Source organism: Lucilia sericata, unplaced genomic scaffold (assembly GCF_015586225.1).
Source record: "Lucilia sericata isolate MDLA Ls3-8-SP2 unplaced genomic scaffold, ASM1558622v1 Contig000659F_arrow, whole genome shotgun sequence".
In the NCBI taxonomy this organism is placed as follows: Eukaryota; Metazoa; Arthropoda; class Insecta; order Diptera; family Calliphoridae; genus Lucilia; species Lucilia sericata.
The window spans coordinates 141,771-164,000 of NW_023994664.1; the positions used below are offsets into that span (position 1 = coordinate 141,771).

Here is a 22,230-nt window from a genome sequence, read left to right on the forward strand (position 1 = left end):
TAGAACTGAACTAGAACTGAACTAGAACTGAACTAGAACTGAACTAGAACTGAACTAGAACTGAACTAGAACTGAACTAGAACTGAACTAGAACTGAACTAGAACTGAACTAGAACTGAACTAGAACTGAACTAGAACTGAACTAGAACTGAACTAGAACTGAACTAGAACTGAACTAGAACTGAACTAGAACTGAACTAGAACTGAACTAGAACTGAACTAGAACTGAACTAGAACTGAACTAGAACTGAACTAGAACTGACTAATTGAACTAGAACTAAGCTAGAACTTACAATTTTGAGACTTTATAATATAAGTTCAAAATATCTAAAATGTTGCGAAATTAAATCCGAGTTTTGGAAAATTTTTAAGATCTCTCACGATTTACAAACAATTTTAAAAACTCTAAAATTTCTTCAAACAAAAGTCCGAATGTTATAAATTTTTCTATCAAGAGATTATTTTACATTTAAAATTTTGTTCAAATGTAATTTCTAATCTTTGATTTTTTTCCTTATCTTCAATTCAATTCCTTACCTTCATTAATTGCTAGCATATGCGAACTACTACCAGGTTGTGGTAGTTGATGATGATCTTCCAAAACTTCACAATACTCAACAATTTCACCAATATTTTGTTCGACAATTTCATCATTGAATTGTAAAGAATTAAAACGTTCCGGACGTTCAAGTCTTGACATGGCACCTGAACTCGTCGTGCCACTATTTTTATTCAAATAATTATTATTTCTATTCAAAGAACTGCCAGCAGTTCTAAATAATGAAGCAGAAGATGATGATGATGTTGTTGAAGACAATGATGAAGGAGGATTACTACTACCATTTAAGGTAAGATTTAAAAATTGTGTACCCGCTGCTGTTACTGTTGTTGTTGTGGCTAATTCTCGGGAATTGAGATTACAATCAGCTGTTAAACTTTCCAAGGAAGTGGTAGTATTATTAGTAGTAGTAGTGCTAGTGTCCTGTTGCAGTTGTTGTTGTTGTTGTGATAATGATGTTTCATTTCCGTTTTCCATTTTAGCCAATTGAATTTTAATGATTATCTGACGTCCACACGATAAATTATTAACTGATGTTAAACTATTGCTAATACTATTAGTTTGCTGTAAAATGCCAGCTGTTGTTGTTATAAGATTATTATCGTTACTTCCACTACAGGTAGTAGTGGTGGTAGGACTTTCTTGTATTTGTAAATTTATAGTGGGTCCTACAAATTGTTGTTGTTGCTGTTGATTACCGTTAGGTATAGGTATTATATTTGTTGTTGTGGTAAATGCTTTTTCTGTAGTAGTTGTTGTTGTTGTTGTCGTTGTTTTAGCAGCAATATTATTTGCAGCAGTTTTACTAAAACGGTGACCCATCTGAATTTATAATTAAAACGTTTTTTATACAAAATTATGGGGATTTTCCATTGACATTTGTGTTTCTATTTCTCTTTTGTTTTAACTAGTTGGTTGTTAAGTGTAACTGTAAATGAAGGAAAGAAATATTTAAAATTAAAAACAATTTTTAAATTTAATTTGTTAAAAAAGTATTTCTACGTATTAAGGAGGTAATATGTTTGTGGTTAGAAAAAATTCTATTAAATTGGTGGTCATATTCGTAGAATTTAAAAGTATTTTTTTAAACGTGGGATTTTATTTGAAACGATTATATAAAAATATCGACGTTTTATTAACCTAGTATTAATGTTTAAAGAGTAAGTCATTGCTTTTAAGTTCAAAACTTGTAAAATGGTAAAATTTAACCTCAAATAAAACTAAAATTATACCGCACTAGGACTGAATTGGAACTGAACTAGAACTAAACTAAAACTGAACCAGATTATATAAAAATATCAACGTTTTATTAACCTAGTATTAATGTTTAAAGAGTAAGTCATTGCTTTTAAGTTCGAAACTTGTAAAATGGTAAAATTTAACCTCAAATAAAACTAAAATTATACCGCACTAGGACTGAATTGGAACTGAACTAGAACTAAACTAAAACTGAACCAGAACTGATCTAGATCTGAACTAGAACTGAACTAGAACTGAACTAGAACTGAACTAGAACTGAACTAGAACTGAACTAGAACTGAACTAGAACTGAACTAGAACTGAACTAGAACTGAACTAGAACTGAACTAGAACTGAACTAGAACTGAACTAGAACTGAACTAGAACTGAACTAGAACTGAACTAGAACTGAACTAGAACTGAACTAGAACTGAACCAGAACTGACTAGACTGATACTGAACTAGAACTGAACTAGACTGAAACTAGAACCTGAACTAGAACTGAACTAGAACTGAACTAGAACTGAACTAGAACTGAACTAGAACTGAACTTAGAACTGACAGACTAGAAACTGACGAGAAACTAACTAGAAATGAAACGAGAAATGAACCTAGAACTGAAACTAGAACTGAACTAGAACTGAACCTAGAAACTGACTAGAAACTGAACTAGAAATGAAACTAGAACTCAGAACTACGAGACTGAACTAGAACTAGAAGTAGAACTGAACTAGAAACTGATACTAGACTGAACTAGAACATGAACTGAAACTAGAAACTGAACTAGAACTGACCTAGAACTGACTAGAACTGAACTAGAACTGAACTAGAACTGAACTAGAACTGAACTAGAACTGAACTAGAACTGAACTATAACCTGAACTAGAACTAGGAACTAGAACTGAAACTAGAAGCGAACGAACTAGAACTGAACTAGAACTGAACTAGAACTGAAACTAGAACTGAACTAGAACTGAACTAGAACTGAACTAGAACTGAACTAGAACTGAACTAGAACTGAACTAGAACTGAACTAGAACTGAACTAGAACTGAACTAGAACTGAACTAGAACTGAACTAGAACTGAACTAGAACTGAACTAGAACTGAACTAGAACTGAACTAGATCTGAACTAGAACTGAACTAGAACTGAACTGGAACAGAACTAGAACTGAACTAGAACTGAACTAGAACAGAACTAGAACTGAATTAGAACTGAACTAGAACTGAACTAGAACTGAACTAGAACTGAACTAGAACTGAACTAGAACTGAACTAGAACTGAACTAGAACTGAACTAGAACTGAACTAGAACTGAACTAGAACTGAACTAGAACTGAACTAGAACTGAACTAGAACTGAACTAGAACTGAACTAGAACTGAACTAGAACTGAACTAGAACTGAACTAGAACTGAACTAGAACTGAACTAGAACCGAACTAGAACTGAACTGGAAATTGAACTAGAACTGAACTAGAACTAGAACTGAACTAGAACAGAACTAGAACAGAACTAGAACTGAACTAGAACTAAACAATGTAGAAGAGAACTGAATTTTTAATGTTTCAAGTTTCAAATTACATACTTATTTATAAAATTTACAAGTTTGAAATTGATCTCAAATAAAATTGTAATTTTTAAATGCTTTTAAAAAATGTTCGAACATAAGTTCCAATTTTCGATCTTGGCTTAAAAATCTAAAATTTTTAAACTTAAGAATTATTTACATTCTTTTTAATATTTAAATTCGAAACTTGCAAAACGTCAGAAATTGTTTAAAGTTCAAATAGATTAAAGTTCAAATAGATTAATTTTGAAAACACCCACCTACCGTTAAGTAATAGAAATTATATATAATTTCTATAACATTAAATTTCAGCTTAAAAACTTTACTTTAAAGGAAAATGTTATTTTTGCTATTTTCTAGAAAATTTCAATTATTCCTTTTTTTTCTATTCTACTGTTTTCCAGCTATATTTCAGTATTTTCAACCGAACTGATTTGAAGAGTAATTGTAATGAGTATTAAATATTTCACAAAAAAAAAATCTTCATATTAACCCTCAAGCCAAATACAATATTAGACTAGCAGAAAACAAAAAACACCAAAGATTTTTCTAATAAATGAAAAACAAAAAAAAAATAAATATCTGGAAATTGTATTTTGTTTATAATGTGAACAAAATATGCTGATGATGATGAGGTTGCAGATGAAAATCGTACACACGCTCTTTCTCTAATACTTTTCCCAATATCCATGCAAACAAACGAACAACAACTGAGAGAGTTGGCAAAAAAAAAAAACAACTCAGGCAAATAATTCCTAGAAATAACGGATAAAAGAATATTCGAATTCTACGTATAGAGAGTAATAGAACAACGCAATAGACGTAGTTGATGTGCTGCTTGCTGCTGTATGTAGTGTGTGTATCTATGTGAAATGATATTTAATGAATTTTAGTTGGAAAATATTTTATTCGAGGAAAATTGAAATAGAGTATTTTTTATGCTTTTCTGTACAATTTTTCCATTTTATTTTGCGTCTCAATTTAGCACTGAGCAGAATTATTTGGTTTAAATATGTTTACACTTAGAGTTATCAAAAGTAAGGAAATCGATCTTCTTAATGATTTTCGTGTCTCCTACCTATTTTGGAATTACCTTCCTTATTAAGATGGCGAAGTATAAAATCGATTGCTCATAATAAATTTGATATCAGAATAAAATTTTGATAATGTGTTTTATAGTTATATCAATTTATACAAATCGTACTTGGCAGACATCCGGTGGAAGCATTTTATAGATAAAATTTTCTATTAATATTTTAAAAGTTCAATGTTTTCTAACGAAATTTTAATCTCTATTTAATTTTTAATTTAAAGCAAATTTATTATAAAGTGGTTTAGAAATATAGAACTTATTTCCGGCATTATTTTGGAATTGTTTTCAGAATTATTGAAAAAAGTAAAATAGAGTCGACTTTCAAAGAATCGACTTTTTGCCCTAACAAAGCCAAAAAGTATAGTCGACTTGTAAGAAAAAAAAAAAAGAAGATTTTTTTTGCAAATCTAGATCTAATGATTAGATTATGCTGAAAAAAATTAAAATAGAGTCGACATTCGAAGAATCGACTTGTTGCCCTAACAAAGCCAAAAAGTATAGTCGACTTGTACGAAAAAAGACGAAGAATTTTTTTTGCAGATCTAGATCTAATGATTAGATTATGCTGAAAATTCTCGGGAAGTTCATAAATTCTGGTATATTGTCTGCAAAGTTTTAGATAATTTTAAGAGATATTCAACTTCATATAAAAATAACCTTAAATATCCTCTTTAAAAAGTTCTAAAAGTCGACTTTTCGTAAATTTTAACTATAGAAATCTAAGTTTAGAAATCAAATTGTTGAAAATTCCCGGGAAAGTTCCTTAAATAATTTTTTATAATTCTCATCAATTTGTTTTTATACGATTTCTATTTGTCATCTTCATTTTTGTTACTTCATCATGTGTTTATTATCAATATTTCATATTGTTGTGAAATTATAAAAGCATACCAAATTATTAAGTTATTGAATTATCCATAGTTTCTGTTCATTTGAAATATAATTCTTAAAAATCACTTTTAAATTATAAAATGTATAAATTTTAATATTAGGTATATTCCAAATTTCCTTTACGAGTCCATTTGTTAATAGAAAAGTTCATTCTTTAATCACTTCTAAATTATCCAGTTTAAAATCCAATTTGTGATAGGAACAACTTATGAATTTGAAATTGTATTCAAATTTAATCACTTTAAAATCCGATTTGTATTCAGAATAACTTCTGTTATTAAAATGTTATCCAATGTTACGAATTCATTTTGAAAAGTAAAATTTTTTACTTCATGCACTTTAAAATCTTCCAGTTTTAAATCCAATTTGTTTTTTAGAATAATTTATGAATTTGAAATTAAATATTTTCAAATATCTATTACGAATCCATTTATTAAACGGTAAAATTCTTATTTCCTTCACTTTTTTTAATCCATGTTTTAATTCAAATAAATTTGTAGTAAATTCAATTTTCATGTTAAAAATTTTCTTCAATATTTTCAACTTATTTCAAACTCTCACTTTTCAAAATCTTACTTCAAAGAAAATTCTTTAATTATTTCTCACTTTAGTCCATAAAAAAATTTGCAAAATGTTTACAGTCAATAAGTTTTTTTTTAAGAAAAACATTTAATTTCATCACTCACACTATCATTCAATTAAAAGGTCTCTTCTTTCAATATAATCGAAATTTTATCAAAGACCCTTTTTTTGCTTTACACTCTAACACACAACCCTCCTCTCTCTAACACTTCACAAAACAGAATGAGAAATATAAACGTTAGAGTAGAAAATAAAATGTAAAAAGAATGAAATGAATTGTTATTTGAGAATTAAATCCTTTTGTTTGGAAAAAAATATTTTACAAAGAACACAAGACATGCACAAGCAGGCAAATTCAAAGAAAGAGCAAACAACAATATGTATTGTATTCCAGGTTTTTCAGAAAATTAAGAGAGAGAGAGAGAGCGAAAGGAGGGTAGATTTCATAAATTCTCAGAATAGTTATTCAAAAAGACACACGCTTTTAGTGAAACAAGAGAATTATTTACAAAAGGATATCAAATAATTTATGTCAGGATTGTTGATCTTGTGAGAGAGCAACTTTAAAAAGAGAGATTAAAAATATTTATTTGAAATGTTGTAAATCAGACATGGAAAATTGAAATTTTGAAGTACTAACTTTCCGCTAGACGACTGTAAACTATTCTATAGATTTGACTAAAGACGAGACTATAGACTAGACTATAGACTAGACTATAGACTAGACTATAGACTAGACTATAGACTAGACTATACACTAGACTATAGACTAGGCTTCAGACAAGACTATATACTAGACTATAGACTGGACTATAGACTGGACTATAGACTGGACTATAGACTAGACTAGACTACAGACTAGACTATAGACTAGACTATAGACTAGACTATAGACTAGACTATAGACTAGACTATAGACTAGACTATAGACTAGACTATAGACTAGACTATAGACTGGACTATAGACTAGACTATAGACTAGACTATAGACTAGACTATAGACTAGACTATAGACTAGACCAGCGGTTCCCACCGATTTTTACTTCGCGGACCCCTTGAAGAACTTATTTAATTTCGCGGACCCCCATACATATTTTGATATCTTATTGTTCTAAATAATTGTCCATCCGAAAGTTGACCTAGTTCATTAATCCCTAGGTCTAATAAATGTAGAGATGTCATATCTATAAAATATTCCCGTACATTGAGAATATATAATATTTCAGATAGGTTTTCAATTGCATGTTTTGAAGATAGAATGACTTCTTTGTTGATATGTTTACATGATGTTTAATTTTATGATCGTGAGATCTTTCATGTTCATTTTTCTTCAAGGTAGCGAAAAGGTTTCTTTATCAAATATTGTCACATGTGCTTAAGGAGTCACGTTTTAAAAATTTGTTGCGATTGCAAAGGGTGAACTGAGTAAGTGAGCTAAGTTTTCTGGAAAATAATATAAGAAAGTTGGACTTCTTCTATGTTGTTGCGGAATGCGTTATCCGCATAATATATGATTTGAACTCTTTGTTAAAGTACTGTGAATTTGGAACTTAAATTTGAATTTTAAAATACCAACGAATTATTTTACTTCATGGTTTTTGGCTACATATTTACGCGAAACGCTACGGATTTTCTGATGTTAATTTAATAATATGTATTGGTCGACAAAATCAAGTTAAAATCTGTGTATCACGTCGGATTGGAATATTTATAAAGAGATGCATAAAGAGTCACCTCTGTTTTGGAAATATATAATTTTAGTTCTTTCAAACAAGAACACTTTTGCTTACAATTTGATAAACTTAAATCTGTAATAAGCTTGTCTTTGAATTGAACTTCATACTCCGGAATACCAGTATCCCTAATTTAATTGTAAGGCAGAGTATTATTTGTCTGAAATAAAAACCATTACATATACAGGAAATAAAAATTACAAATCACACAATACTTTACTTTATGAAAGTTATACAATAAATTTGTAGGGCCTAGCTTCTTCCTGATAAACAACCGAAAAAATAAAATTCAAAAAGTCACCAAAAAATTTGGGATTATTGCACAAAAATTGGAGATATTTGTACATACATATAAAAGCAGAATATTTTTTATTCGTGGTTTTTTTCGTTCGTCTTCGCGGACCCCCTAGGATTTTACTACGGACCACTAGGGGTCCGCGGACCCCCATTTGGGAACCGTTGGACTAGACTATAGACTAGACTATAGACTAGACTATAGACTAGACTATAGACTAGACTATAGACTATAGACTAGACTATAGACTAGACTATAGACTAGACTATAGACTAGACTATAGACTAGACTATAGACTAGACTAGACTATAGACTAGACTATAGACTAGACTATAGACTAGACTATAGACTAGACTAGACTATAGTATAGACTAGACTAGACTATAGACTAGACTAGACTATAGACTAGACTATAGACTAGACTATAGACTAGACTAGACTAGACTAGACTAGACTAGACTATAGACTAGACTAGACTATAGACTAGACTATAGACTAGACTATAGACTAGACTATAGACTAGACTTTAGACTAGACTATAGACTAGACTATAGACTAGACTATAGACTAGACTATAGACTAGACTATAGACTAGACTATAGACTAGACTATAGACTAGACTATAGACTAGACTATAGACTAGACTATAGACTAGACTATAGACTAGACTATAGACTAGACTATAGACTAGACTATAGACTAGACTATAGACTAGACTGTAGACTAGACTTTAGACTAGACTATAGACTAGACTATAGACTAGACTATAGACTAGACTATAGACTAGACTATAGACTAGACTATAGACTAGACTATAGACTAGACTATAGCTTACACTATAGACTAGTGTATAGAATAGAATGGTCTAGAAGTTTCTAAGTTAGAAAAAGGACAAAAAACGTGTGGGGATATTTTTCGGTATCAAAAAGTACTGAAAAAATTACTAAAGTACTGAATTTTCCAACCCTGTTATGCATTAATATCAGAGAGAGAGGGATTATGTTATGATGAGTGTGAGTTTATGATGAAATTATTAAAACTCGTTTTAGTTTCAGGATTTCTAAAGTAAAATGAAATCGTATCGAAACATACAAACATATTTCGTAAACATCGTCATCAAGCTGGTCTTTTAGCATCTGCTAAAAATTTCAAACTAATTAAGTGATACCTACAGAACTCCGGGTTACTCATTCACTCACGCTTTAGTCAGAAATTTTGTAATTTATGTTTCTTTGAAACCAAATTCATTTGAAAATTTCAATTTGGCATTTAGTTTATTTTTCAGGAATTTTCTTTATTTTTGCGAATTTTATTTTTTTTTTCGGAATTTTTAATTGTGTAGTATATTTTATTACATATCATTATTTTGTTATCCAAATTTTCAATCAATATTAAACAACATTTTAATGACAACTACACAACATTTGCTATAATTGCAAAAAAAAAAAAAAAACATTTAAAATTCTGGGAAAATCCAATCAAATTTTACTTTATGTAGTTATAAACATATAAAATTTGTAATTTACTTTAATATTAAATAAACAATTCTGGGAAATTTTTAGTGCGCTAACGATTTAAACAAATTTAAACAATAAATAATTGGATGAATTTTTTATAGAGGAAAATTGTATTTGAAAAAAAAAAAATTATAAAGTAAAAATTAACAATATAGTGAATGTTGTGCAAAATTAGAAAAAATCCGTTCCCACACGACATTCACTTTGTGTGTTGGTAAATAAGGGCAAAATAGCGGTTCTCAGTTTATCTCATCGTTAATTAAACTTAGCTTAAATTCAAAACTTTAAACTACAGTTAGTTCCACAAACACAATTTGATAAAAGTCAAAACTTAAGGTATACTTTTCTATAGATCTCAGTCGTGCCATAAACTTTTGTTTTCAAACCGACATATTTAACTTTCAAATGACGTAATAAATGGTATAAATAATTTTAATATGGTCAAATACGGTTTTTTTTTCAAACCTTATGTTAGCAAATGTTTGATCCAAAGATCAAAAAGTCTACTTTTTTAATGGCTTAAGTTGCATTGAAAACGAATCAGACCTCTGAATTTGCTGTTTTTCGGCATTTTCAACACTTTATTTATATAATTTGTTACGCTATCTGAAAATCCTATAAATGTTGACTTCAAAATAAAGGTTTAACCTCTGTTATCCTACTCCCATTTCGCCTTTATTTTACAACAAACCTATAAGTCATAAGTTATAATAATTTTTATCATAAAACTGTTTTTGAAATAATTTAGATATCTCTTCTATAACTATATAAAATCACTATTTTTTATTTCAAATAAATTTAGCAATTTTAAAAGGTAATATTTTTAAAGGTAGCAATTTTAAAAGGCAATATTTTAGTAAACTTTCATTTCACAATATGTTATCTTTAAAATAAGTTATAAAACTTTAAAATCGGCAATAAAATAAGCCAGCTATAATAGTTTTTTCTACCCACCATAACCAAATTTCATATTTGCTACTTTTCAGTTTATATTACTAAAACTTTTAGTCATAATTTGCAATTTTAATATTCTACATATTCCTTAAAATATTATCTAGTAAATAAGTTATGAAACTTTAAAATCGGCTATAAAATAACGAAGTTATAATTAATTTTTGCTATTTTTCACTTTATATTAACACTTTTACACACAATTTGCAATTGACAACACTGCATTATCATTTGTTTATCCTTTTCTTTTAAAGTTGCCAGATAACTTAAACAATCTGGTCACATTAAACGAAACACCTTTACACCGTTAGTGTAAACAAAATTCTTTTACTTTTGGGTTTTTTTATAGTTTTCTACAAATCTTTTTTTATAGTAGATAGATATGCATGTATGTAAGTTTATTTATTTTTAATTAAAATTCTTACGCTGAATTAATTCTTCTGTTCCCAAACTACTAACACTACTAGGGATTAACGTTGAAGCCATATAATTGTCTTAAACAAAGTTGTTGTTGTTTTGTTTACGTTGTTAACAAACCGGATTAGGTAGGGTTGTCTTCCTTTTGACACTTAAACAAATATAAACAAAACAAAAAAAGAAAACACGCACTCTTGCACACACACACACACACACCTTATTTGTCAACGTTTTTGTTTCTTAATGAAGTTATTAAATGGAATATTTTTATTTATTTTATTTTTGGTTATAAATAAATTAATGACAATTTAATCAACTTTAGAGAAGTGTAAAGCTTACAAAGATTTCTGTTTAAATGATTAGCCCGGTCATTAAGACGTGCAATTTATAATAAATTATCAAACACATTTATATTCATTGAAAAAAAAAACCAACGACGACGGAAGTTGCCACCAAATAAGCTTTTTTGGTTTATTTCAATATTTATTTTTAAACAATATTCAGAACAACACACACATTTTCATTTTGATGTGTATTTTGAAAAATGAATTAAAAAGCCACCACATTTAAGGCACGTCCACAAATAGAAAATACTTGTATTAAATAAAAAAGTTTTTAAAAAAACGTTATGAATGAAAATAGTTTTGTGACACGTTTCTTTATTTTTTTTTTAATTTTCTTTTATATTTAAATATTGCACACATATTTTTTTTTAATTTTAATTAATTTTTTTATATTTGTATTTTTTATACTTGTTTGTTTTTTTTTATTTATTTGGTTTCTCAATTAAAACGTAAAGAAATTTTATTTCAAAAAACACACCGTTATAACAATTTTTATGTGATTATTGTTGAACAACTGAAATTGAAATGAAGTGAATGAAAATTTATTAGCAAGTTTTTAGTCAACACAACATCTACCGAATACTCTCATACACCATTCGCATTCATCGTCTTCGGCACGTTAATAATTTTCAATAGTATAGTATTATCGAAATACGGGCACGATAATAATGATGACGAAGATTATGACGATGATGACAATATAATATTAAGTAATAGGGATGGGAGATGAACAAATTACATACTAATTTGCGAAAAATGGGTACTTTTTGGGGGCGCAGAAACTGCACTTACTAAGCAGTGCTTTAGTAAATGGGTTTTACGGACCAAAAAATTTTTAACCCAGAGATCTAGTATTGAGCAGTGCTTGGAACAACAATGAGTTGACAAAACTGTTATTGAGTGGTTTGTCTTGTTTGTCATTCGTTGAAGTTTTTACTGTAAACAAAGGTAATACCTATAACATTTTTTTTTGGAATTAATAGGTGTTTCAAACTTAAAGTAAAGAATATTCGGAGAATAAACAAGATATAGTAGTAGTAGGTTTGTCCACCGATTAAACATTAAGCTGACATAACAAATTTTATAAATAAAGCGGGGTTTTCTCAAACTTGGCACGATATCTCGAAAAACGGATGTGATTGATGTCCAGATACGGATTCAGCGCAGCTCAATCCTTTAGAAAAGCTTACTTAGGTCTCTGGCTTTCGACTTTTTTTAAAAAAAGTCTATTGGCTCCGCAGAACTCCCTCAACAGTTCGCCTCTTTATCAAAATATTAAAAAAATTAACAAAAAACAAGTAAGAAATTATAGTCGGGCGAGGAAACCATATAATACCCTACACCTGTTACAAAAATGAAATGTGATTTTGTTTTCATAATAAAGCACTTCAGTTGAATTGCACCTTGCCTTGAATTATACTTAAGCCATTTATTGTTGAATAAAATTGTGGACATTTAAGTCAAATTTTGAAGGGGGATTTGTATAGGGGCTATGGTCAAATGAGACCCTATGATTATAAAATTCATGAGAGTCATCAAGGCTAGTACAGAACTTGGTTTTGCAGCTTTTTGTCGAGATGCGAGTATATTAAACATAATTATAAATTTAAAATCCCTATTTGTCGGGTTCAGTTGTATGGGGTCTAGGTGAAATAATGGACCGATGTTAACCATTTTCAGTAGGCTTCGTCTCCGGTACCATGGAAGATCATCTGCCAAATTTCATTGAATTATCTTCAAAATTGCGACCTGTAGTTTGATTAAAAGGTTTACAAGCCCTATTCGGGGGTTCAGTTGTATGGGGGCTAGGTGAGAAAATGGACCGATATTAACCATTTTCAGTAGGCTTCGTCTTCGGTACCATAGAAGATCATCTGCCAAATTTCGTTGAATTATCTTCAAAATTACGACCTGTAGTTTGATTACAAGGTTTACACGCCATATACGGGGGTTCAGTTTTATGGGGGCTAGGTGAAATAATGGAACGAAATTAACCATTTTCAATAGGCTTCGTCCCTGGAACAATAGAAAATCATGTGCCAAATTTCATTGGATTATCTTTAAAATTGCGACCTGTAGTTTGATTACAAGGTTTACATGGACGGACAGACGGACGGACATAGCTAAATCGACTCAGAAATTGATTCTAAGCCGATTGTTATACTTTAAGGTGGGTATAGGACCAATATTATTGTGCGTTACAAACATCAGCACAAATCCAATATACCCTCCCCACTAAAGTGGTGTAGGGTATAATTAACAAAAAATCAAAAAAAGTACTTAAAAATATAGTTTAGTTTTGGTACCCATATTAACAACACTGACGTTTGCAAAATAAAATGTTAAAAACAAAAACAATGCAAGTAAAAATTATAATATAATGATGAAAAAGTAATCAGTTCTAAGTGTAACAACAAAAACAATAAAAGAAACAGAAAACACACACCCCTTCCTGGTTTATTTACTGCTTTATACATACATACGTACATATATGTATGTAAATATAAATGTTTTATTGATCTTTCTTGTTTTTGTTGTAATTTATGATTTTGGACAAACAAACTATAATCAAGAAGAGTCTGGTATACAAAAAAAATGTATACATGAAGGAAAGTGCTGGCATAAAGAAAAAAAATAAACACAACAAAACAAACATGTATTAAAAATTCATTCATATAGGTAACCAAAGATGAAAACAAAACAAATAATAATAAAAAAAAAACATTGAATGAGCACATGAGAATTGACAGTAATTTCTTTTTGCTCTTTATTTACAAAATGAAATTAAAAAAAAAAAAAACGGGCACAACAACAACTACATAGTACATATTAAAGCTAACATGACGTTGGGTAATAAAAGAACAAAAACAAAAATAAATAAACAAACCACGTGTTACTTTTACAAAAAAGGTGATAAACTTTATAGAATTCTCCCAAAAATAAGTGACTAATATCAATAACTAATAAATACTTTTTTATATTGTGTATATTCTACAAGATAAGACAAGTGTTTTTTTTTTCTCAAATAAGAAATCAGGGTATACCCCACAATAAATTGCTTAAGCAATTACTCATGTGTGGGATGGTAGCCATAGAATTTCTAAAGAATTATTTAAGGTGAGAATTCAAAGTATTTAAAAAAAAAAGAAATTTTTCAACTTGTTACCAAGTTCCTGTTAGCACATACCATGAATAATATGACTGACCTCTTACTCCCTCGAATGTTTAACGAACATTTTCATAATTATTTTTTATCTTTATCTATAATATTGTTTCAATTCTTCAAAACCGTGATTTTTATTAGTAAAAACATAAATAATTTTGAAATGACACCACATTTCATTGTCTGGCATTTTGTAGAACTACTACTAGAAGTTGGTGGTGAGTCAGTGACTCACTTAAGGTCTGTGTCTGGTCTTGTCATGTCTTTTAAGCTTAAAAAACTCTTTTTTTTTAACTGTGGTATGTATAGTTGGTTTTACCTGTTGGTAGGTAACCATCTAAATCTGTATTATTTGCAATAGTTTTGTTTTGTTGGTTTTAGTTGCTAACGAAGACAGACTTATGATTTAATGTTTCTTTGTTTGTTTGCTGTTTGGTGGGTGATGGTGGTGTGCTAAATTCATTGAAATTTCATCCACACTCTAAATGTGATCTTGAGTTTGTCTTTCGTCATGAAGTCAGTTCGTTTACTGTGAGGAACATGTCATGCCATATTTATTAAGAAAGAAGGAAATTTTTGAAAATAAAGCAAATGAAATTGTGAAATAAGTTAAGAACTTCTTTAAGGATGAGGAATAAATGGAAAGGAGAGAAAGACGGGATATGAGCGAAAGATCACCCGAGGCAACGACCACGAGCTATCGATCACTACTAGCTAGCTATCATCTAGCTATCTACTATCTACTACACTATCACCATCTAGCTATCTATCATACTACCATCATCGATCTAGCACATCTATCGAGCGAGCGGAGCTAGCGAGCGACGCTAGCAGCAGCGAGCGAGCTATCTACAGCGCTATCTATCATCATCGAGCTATCTATCACTATCGAGCACTATCTATCATCTAGCTACTACACTATCTATCTATCTATAACTACCATTCTATCTTTCTATCTATCTATCTATCTATCTATCTATCTATCTATCTATCTCTATCTATCTATCTATCTATCTATCTATCTATCTATCTATCTATCTATCTATCTATCTCTATCTATCTATCTATCTATCTATCTATCTATCTATCTATATATCTATCTATCTATCTATCTATCTATCTATCTATCTATCTATCTATCTATCTATCTATCTATCTATCTATCTATCTATCTATCTATCTATCTATCTATCTATCTATCTATCTATCTATCTATCTATCTATCTATCTATCTATCTATCTATCTATCTATCTATCTATCTATCTATCTATCTATCTATCTATCTATCTATCTATCTATCTATCTATCTCTATCTATCTATCTATCTATCTATCTATCTATCTATCTATCTACCATTCTATCTTTCTATCTTTCTATCTATCTATCTGTCTATCTATCTATCTATCTATCTATCTATCTATCTATCTATCTATCTATCTATCTATCTATCTATCTATCTATCTATCTATCTATCTATCTATCTATCTATCTATCTATCTATCTATCTATCTATCTATCTATCTATCTATCTATCTATCTATCTATCTTCTATAGAGTTGAAAACTTGACTTTTCATGAATTCAGAAAATCGACTTTTCATGAATTCAGAAAATCGACTTTTCATGAATTCAGAAAATCGACTTTTTTAAATGTAAAAAAGTCGAACCCTCGACTTTATGTTTCAAACTATTGCAAGCTTGGTTTGGTAAATTTTCATGAGTAATAATTTCAATAAATAAAATCATTATTTTTTTAAAATAAAAACTGACAACTTTTCCTTGAGCAAACTAATCATTCTTAAGAATAACTATTATCACTATAACATTTAATTTCAGATGATGTCTCATATTTATATATTTAAATAAAAACCACTATTATGCAAAAAAAAAAATTATAAATAAATTACATATTAAAATAAGTTGCTGTCATAGAAGTTTTAAAAGAAATTGCAAATTACCTCATATAGAAATAACAGCTTCTTATTGTGGTTTCAAAATTTCTGCTAATTTTACCTGTAAATAAAAAATAAAAAAACGGAAAAAATTAATAATTATTATAATAGCTTCGATAATTACTTCAAATTTACAATATTATACATGACAAATTTACATTTTTCTTCAATGCGTTTTTAGTTTAATGAAAAATACGATTTCATTGTAAAGTAACAATTTCATTTTAATTAATACAAATCTAGTGCATGTTTTCAAAAAATAAAAATAAATTCAATTCAATTGAAATTTAATAAAATTTCGCTTTTACTTAGTATGCAAACAAAACTCATCATTATGCATGGTTAACACACTCACACACACACACATACAATTCGTATTACCTTAACAATCAATTCAATTTAAAATTAATTTTAGCATTTTCATTGGAAAATGAACTGCATCATTATTCGTACATAAGTAAAAATTATTTATTTACAAATAAAATATAAAAATGCAATCAACAAAAACTAAACCTCAAAATAGCCTTCTATACATAGAAAATATAAAATAAAATCAACCAACCGTATAATGTTTAAAATGCTATAGAAGCAAAAACAACTATCTAAACTTTTTATGTTTCTTGAAATAACCAATAACTTATTTTGAAATGTACGTATTATTTGCTTCTAATGGAGATTGCCGTATTTGACTCAAAAGCGAAATTGCTATTGACAGAAATAACTAAACACACCAGCAAATATAAAACTGGAGTTAGCTTACTTTGCTTCTAAGCTCCTCCATAAATATGCATATATAAAAAAAAGAGATTCATTTTTGATCATATCAAAATACATGATGCATTCACGAAAAAAAAAAATACATCATACGAGTAGATACTTAAAATATTTTCATGTGAATTTTGTTGCGGTACGTTGATAATTGTTTATTATTTTATTGTATTACTTTGGAGTATACAACATTTGCAAACATACGTACTATTGTGCATTAAGTGTTGCTTGTACAATTTTTTTTTTGTTTTTTTATTGTTAAACTGAGAAATAAAATAAAATCATTGTATTACAAAATTCTCATGAAATTAAACATTTACGGCCTATAGAATTGTTAAAAGTGTATGAGCCGGGCATGGAAAATTCAGTACTTTAATATTTTTGACACCGCGGTACCACCAACTTCATTTTCGGTACCTTTTCTAACTTATGAACTTTTGATAAATTGTCCGCATAATAGTAAATAGGCAAGATTCTAGTCTACAGTATATCCTAGTCTGTAGTCTAGTATATAGTCTAGTCAAAGTCAAGTCCATAATTTAGTCCACAGTCTATAGTATAATCTATGATCTATAGTGTAGTCTAGTATATAGTTCAGTCTGTTGTCTAGTCTTTTGTCTAGTCTAAGTCTGTTGTCTAGTCTATAGTCTAGTCTGTAGTCTAGTCAATAGTCTAGTCTGTTGTCTAATCTAAAGTCTAGTCTATAGTCTAGCCTATAGTCTAGCCTATAGTCTAGTCTATAGTCTAGCCTATAGTCTAGTCTATAGTCTAGCCTATAGTCTAGTCAATAGTCTAGTCTATAGTCTAGTCTATAGTCTAGTCTATAGTCTAGTCTATAGTCTAGTCTATAGTCTAGTCTATAGTCTAGTCTGTAGTCTAGTCTATAGTCTAGTCTGTAGTCTAGTCTATAGTCTAGTCTATAGTCCAGACTATAGTCTAGTCTATAGTCAGTCTATAGTCTAGTCTATAGTCTAGTCTATAGTCCAGTCTATAGTCTAGTCTATAGTCTAGTCTAGTAGTCTATAGTCTAGTCTATAGTCTAGTCTATAGTCTAGTCTATAGTCTAGTCTATAGTCTAGTCTATAGTCTAGTCTATAGTCTAGTCTATAGTCTAGTCTATAGTCTAGTCTATAGTCTAGTCTATAGTCTAGTCTATAGTCTAGTCTATAGTCTAGTCTATAGTCTAGTCTATAGTCTAGTCTATAGTCTAGTCTATAGTCTAGTCTATAGTCTAGTCTATAGTCTAGTCTATAGTCTAGTCTATAGTTCTAGTCTATAGTCTAGTCTATAGTCTAGTCTATAGTCTAGTCTATAGTCTAGTCTATAGTCTAGTCTATAGTCTAGTCTATAGTCTAGTCTATAGTCTAGTCTATAGTCTAGTCTATAGTCTAGTCTATAGTCTAGTCTATAGTCTAGTCTATAGTCTAGTCTATAGTCTAGTCTATAGTCTAGTCTATAGTCTAGTCTATAGTCTAGTCTATAGTCTAGTCTATAGTCTAGTCTATAGTCTAGTCTATAGTCTAGTCTATAGTCTAGTCTATAGTCTAGTCTATAGTCTAGTCTATAGTCTAGTCTATAGTCTAGTCTATAGTCTAGTCTATAGTCTAGTCTATAGTCTAGTCTATAGTCTAGTCTATAGTCTAGTCTATAGTCTAGTATATAGTCTAGTGCATAGTCCAGTCTATAGTCTTGTCTATAGTCTAGTCTATAGTCTAGTCTTTAGTCTAGTCTATAGTCTAGTCGAGTCTATAGTCCAGTATATATTCTAGTCTATAGTCTCGAGAAAATTTGGTTTAGTAAAAAGTATTCTCTTTGTTATAAGTTAGAACAATTTCAAAATTTAAATTTTCCATGCCTGGTATGAGCCAAAAAAGAGAAGCAATAAAAACAGTGGAGTTAAAAAATATGACAACAAAGTACATTTTTCAGGGAAATTTGTACCATAAAATACTGCTTGCTACTACTACTTTAAGCTTGCTGAAATTTGACTAACTTGTCATCGTGAATATATCGTGATGCATTCCCTATACATGTTTTTTTTTTTTTTAATTTCATTCACAATAGTGCATTTTGAACTTTTGATTTTATAACTGTGACTTGTTAACTAAAGGAAAACGGAAAATTCGATCATTTCACGAATAATGGGGCATCTACTAAACTCTTTTTCTATTTTATTCCAACCTTTCCAAAAATTTTAAATCATAAATTTTCCGAGAACTGTTCTTTCACAACAGTTGAGTTTGTTCGTAACAGCTGTTTATTTGTTAACAAAATTCCAGTAAAACATTTCACAACGAAACAGGGAACATTTTCAATTGAAAAACTGGTCCATCTTTTTCTAATGAAAATTAAATTTCGAAAATATTTCAACTGAAAATTCAATTCACAGTAGAGTGAATATTTCCATTCCTTTTTCATAAAATTAATATGTTTACATAACCAATATTTTACTAAGAATCTGTCATATCCAAAAGCTTTATATAAAGGTTATATGTAGTACAGAATTCACTCTAAAATTTTACTCCAAAAAGTTGGTCAGTTTTTATATGAATATAAAATAATTAAAATTCCCCTCATTTTACTGGCGCTAAATTTGCTTGTGAGCAAGCTTTTGTCTTTTGATAACGAAATTTTTTGCAATTCCTCTGAAAATACAAACTACAAAAAACCAGATTAATTTCTGGGAATTTTTTATGAAATGACCTTTGGATCTTTGGCTATATACATATAAAAAAACCCGTTAGTAATAATTTTGTTAGATTTCTTTTGATAATATTTTTAATTAGTTGCAAGCAGATTTAAAGGATTTATCAAATTAGCTTTGGAATTAAATAAATAAAAAAAAATATTATAATTTAGATAAAATGGGGCATCTACTCATATCGTTATGACGTATGTTACACACGTGAATTATTTATGAATAATTTATGCCGTTAGTCCGATCTAGTCTAGTCTATAGTCCGGTCTATAGTCGAATCTATAGTCCAGTCTATAGTTTAGAGTATAGTCTAGTCTATACTCCAGACTATACTCTAGTCTATAGTCCAGACTATAGTCTAGTCTATAGACTACTGTATAGTCCAGACTATAGTCTAGTATATAGTCCAGACTATATTCTAGTATATAGTCCAGACTATAGTCTAGTCTATAGTCCAGACTATAGTCTAGTCTATAGTCCAGTCTATAGTTCAGGCAATAGTCTAGTCTATAGTCCAGACTATATTCTAGTCTATAGTACAGACTATATTCTAGTCTATAGTCTAGTCTATAGTCTAGTCTATAGGTCAGACTATATTTTAGTCTATAGCCCAGACTATATTCTAGTCTATAGCCCAGACTATATTCTAGTCTATACTATAGTCTAGTCTATAGGTCAGACTGTAGTCTAGTCTATAGGTCAGACTATAGTCTAGTCTGTAGTACAGACTATAGTCTAGTCTGTAGTCCAGTCTATAGTCTATTCTGTAGTCCAGACTATAGTCTAGTCTGTAGTCTAGACTATAATCTAGTCTATAGTCCAGAGTTTAGTTAAGACTATAGTCTAGTCTATAGTACAGACTATAGTCTAGTCTATAGTGCAGACTATAGTTTAGTCTATAGTCCAGACTGTCTATAGTCTAGACTATAGTCAGACTGTATTCTAGTCTATAGTCCAGACTATAGTCAGACTATATTCTAGTCTATAGTCCAGACTATAGTCTAGACTATAGACTAGATTATTGTCTAGTCTGTAGTCCAGACTATAGTCTAGTCTGTAGTCCAGACTATAGTCTAGTCTGTAGTCCAGACTATAGTCTAGTCTATAGTCCAGACTATAGTCTAGTCTATAGTCCAGACTATAGTCTAGTCTATAGTCCAGACTATAGTCTAGTCTATAGTCTAGACTATAATCTAGTCTATAGTCTAGACTATAATCTAATCTATAGCCTAGATTATAATCTAGTCTATAGTCCAGACTATAGTTAAGACTATAGTCTAGTCTATAGTCCAGACTATAGTCTAGTCTATAGTCCAGACTATAGTCTAGTCTATAGTCTAGACTATAATCTAGTGTATATTCCAGACTATAGTCTAATCTATAGTCCAGATTATAGTTAAGACTATAGTCTAGTCTATAGTCTAGTCTATAGTGCAGACTATAGTCTAGTCCATAGTCCAGTCTATAGTCCATAGTCCAGTCTATAGTCCAGTCTAGTCTATTGTCCAGACTATGGTATACACTATTGAGAGGAATATGGAAAGGATTTAGAGGAGAAAAATTTGATGCCAATCGCTTCGATCAGTGAGAGAGAGAGTATTGAAAGTCGGTTCAATGAAAACCCGAAAGAAGCCAGAAAGTTCAAATCTGCTGAGTAACTATAAACAAATTCGACTTAATCTAATTATAACGTTTCCAACATTTGTATTTAATTGCCGGGGCTATCAACACAATAATTCCCACAATTTGTTTACGTCATAACATTACGTGCATATACATATATATAAAATTAATTACGGCTAATATTATCTATATATTGTGAAATAAAAAAAATATAATTTATTTTAAATTATATTGTTACTATATTACCCTGTTTATATATTGTTTAAAAGTATTATAGCATTATAAACAAATCAAGATAAACACCCAAAATAATAAACTAAATTATAAATGAAATATACAAGTATTTTTATTATGGATTTTGTTTTTGTATTAAAATTTTAACACTTTTTGTTTCATTGGTATGTATCTCTATCTTTCCTCTAGTATTTCTACTACGCATATTTTTGCCTTTCGAAAATAATCTAAAAAAATAAATACACTTAACAAAAATATAAACTTAAGAAATTCCAAGAAATACTTTTGCTATTAGTGAAATGTTAAAACAAATTGTAAACAAAAATAAAAAAATCTGTTTAACAAAAAACAAAACAAAAAAAAAACAAAAACATGTATGCAAATAAACCCAACAACTTTGGCATAATTTAATCTATTTCAAAATGTTGTTTTTGATAAGATTCGAAAAGGGTAAATAGATAAATAATGCATAAAGATTTGTCTACACACTTTTGTATTTTAAACTATTTAACAAAATATGTGTATGGTTTGTAATCTGTCAAAAAGGTGACAGCTCAAAATAAAAATTTTTAAAACAAATAAAAAATTTTTTAAAATACTTTG

General features: G+C 29.4%; 2 protein-coding genes across 8 annotated transcripts in view; both read right to left on the reverse strand.

The window, feature by feature from the left end:
- The window catches only part of LOC119607136 (serine-rich adhesin for platelets), a 61,149-nt gene that overhangs the window by 2,590 nt on the left and 36,329 nt on the right, over positions 1-22,230 (reverse strand). Inside the window, exons 2-3 of one of the 7 annotated variants that reach the window (XM_037960922.1) lie at positions 16,311-16,365; positions 538-1,487 (exon numbers count right to left, since the gene is read on the reverse strand). In XM_037960922.1, the coding sequence (XP_037816850.1) occupies positions 538-1,381 (844 nt within the window). In that variant the 5' untranslated portion in view covers positions 1,382-1,487; positions 16,311-16,365. The other 6 variants (XM_037960924.1, XM_037960929.1, XM_037960927.1 and 3 more) reach the window with 6 other exon arrangements.
- The window catches only part of LOC119607119 (piggyBac transposable element-derived protein 2-like), a 31,968-nt gene continuing 11,204 nt past the window's right edge, over positions 1,467-22,230 (reverse strand). The window contains exon 2 of the mRNA XM_037960898.1: positions 1,467-1,487. Within this exon, the coding sequence (XP_037816826.1) occupies positions 1,467-1,487 (21 nt within the window). The remainder of the gene's footprint in view (positions 1,488-22,230) is intronic.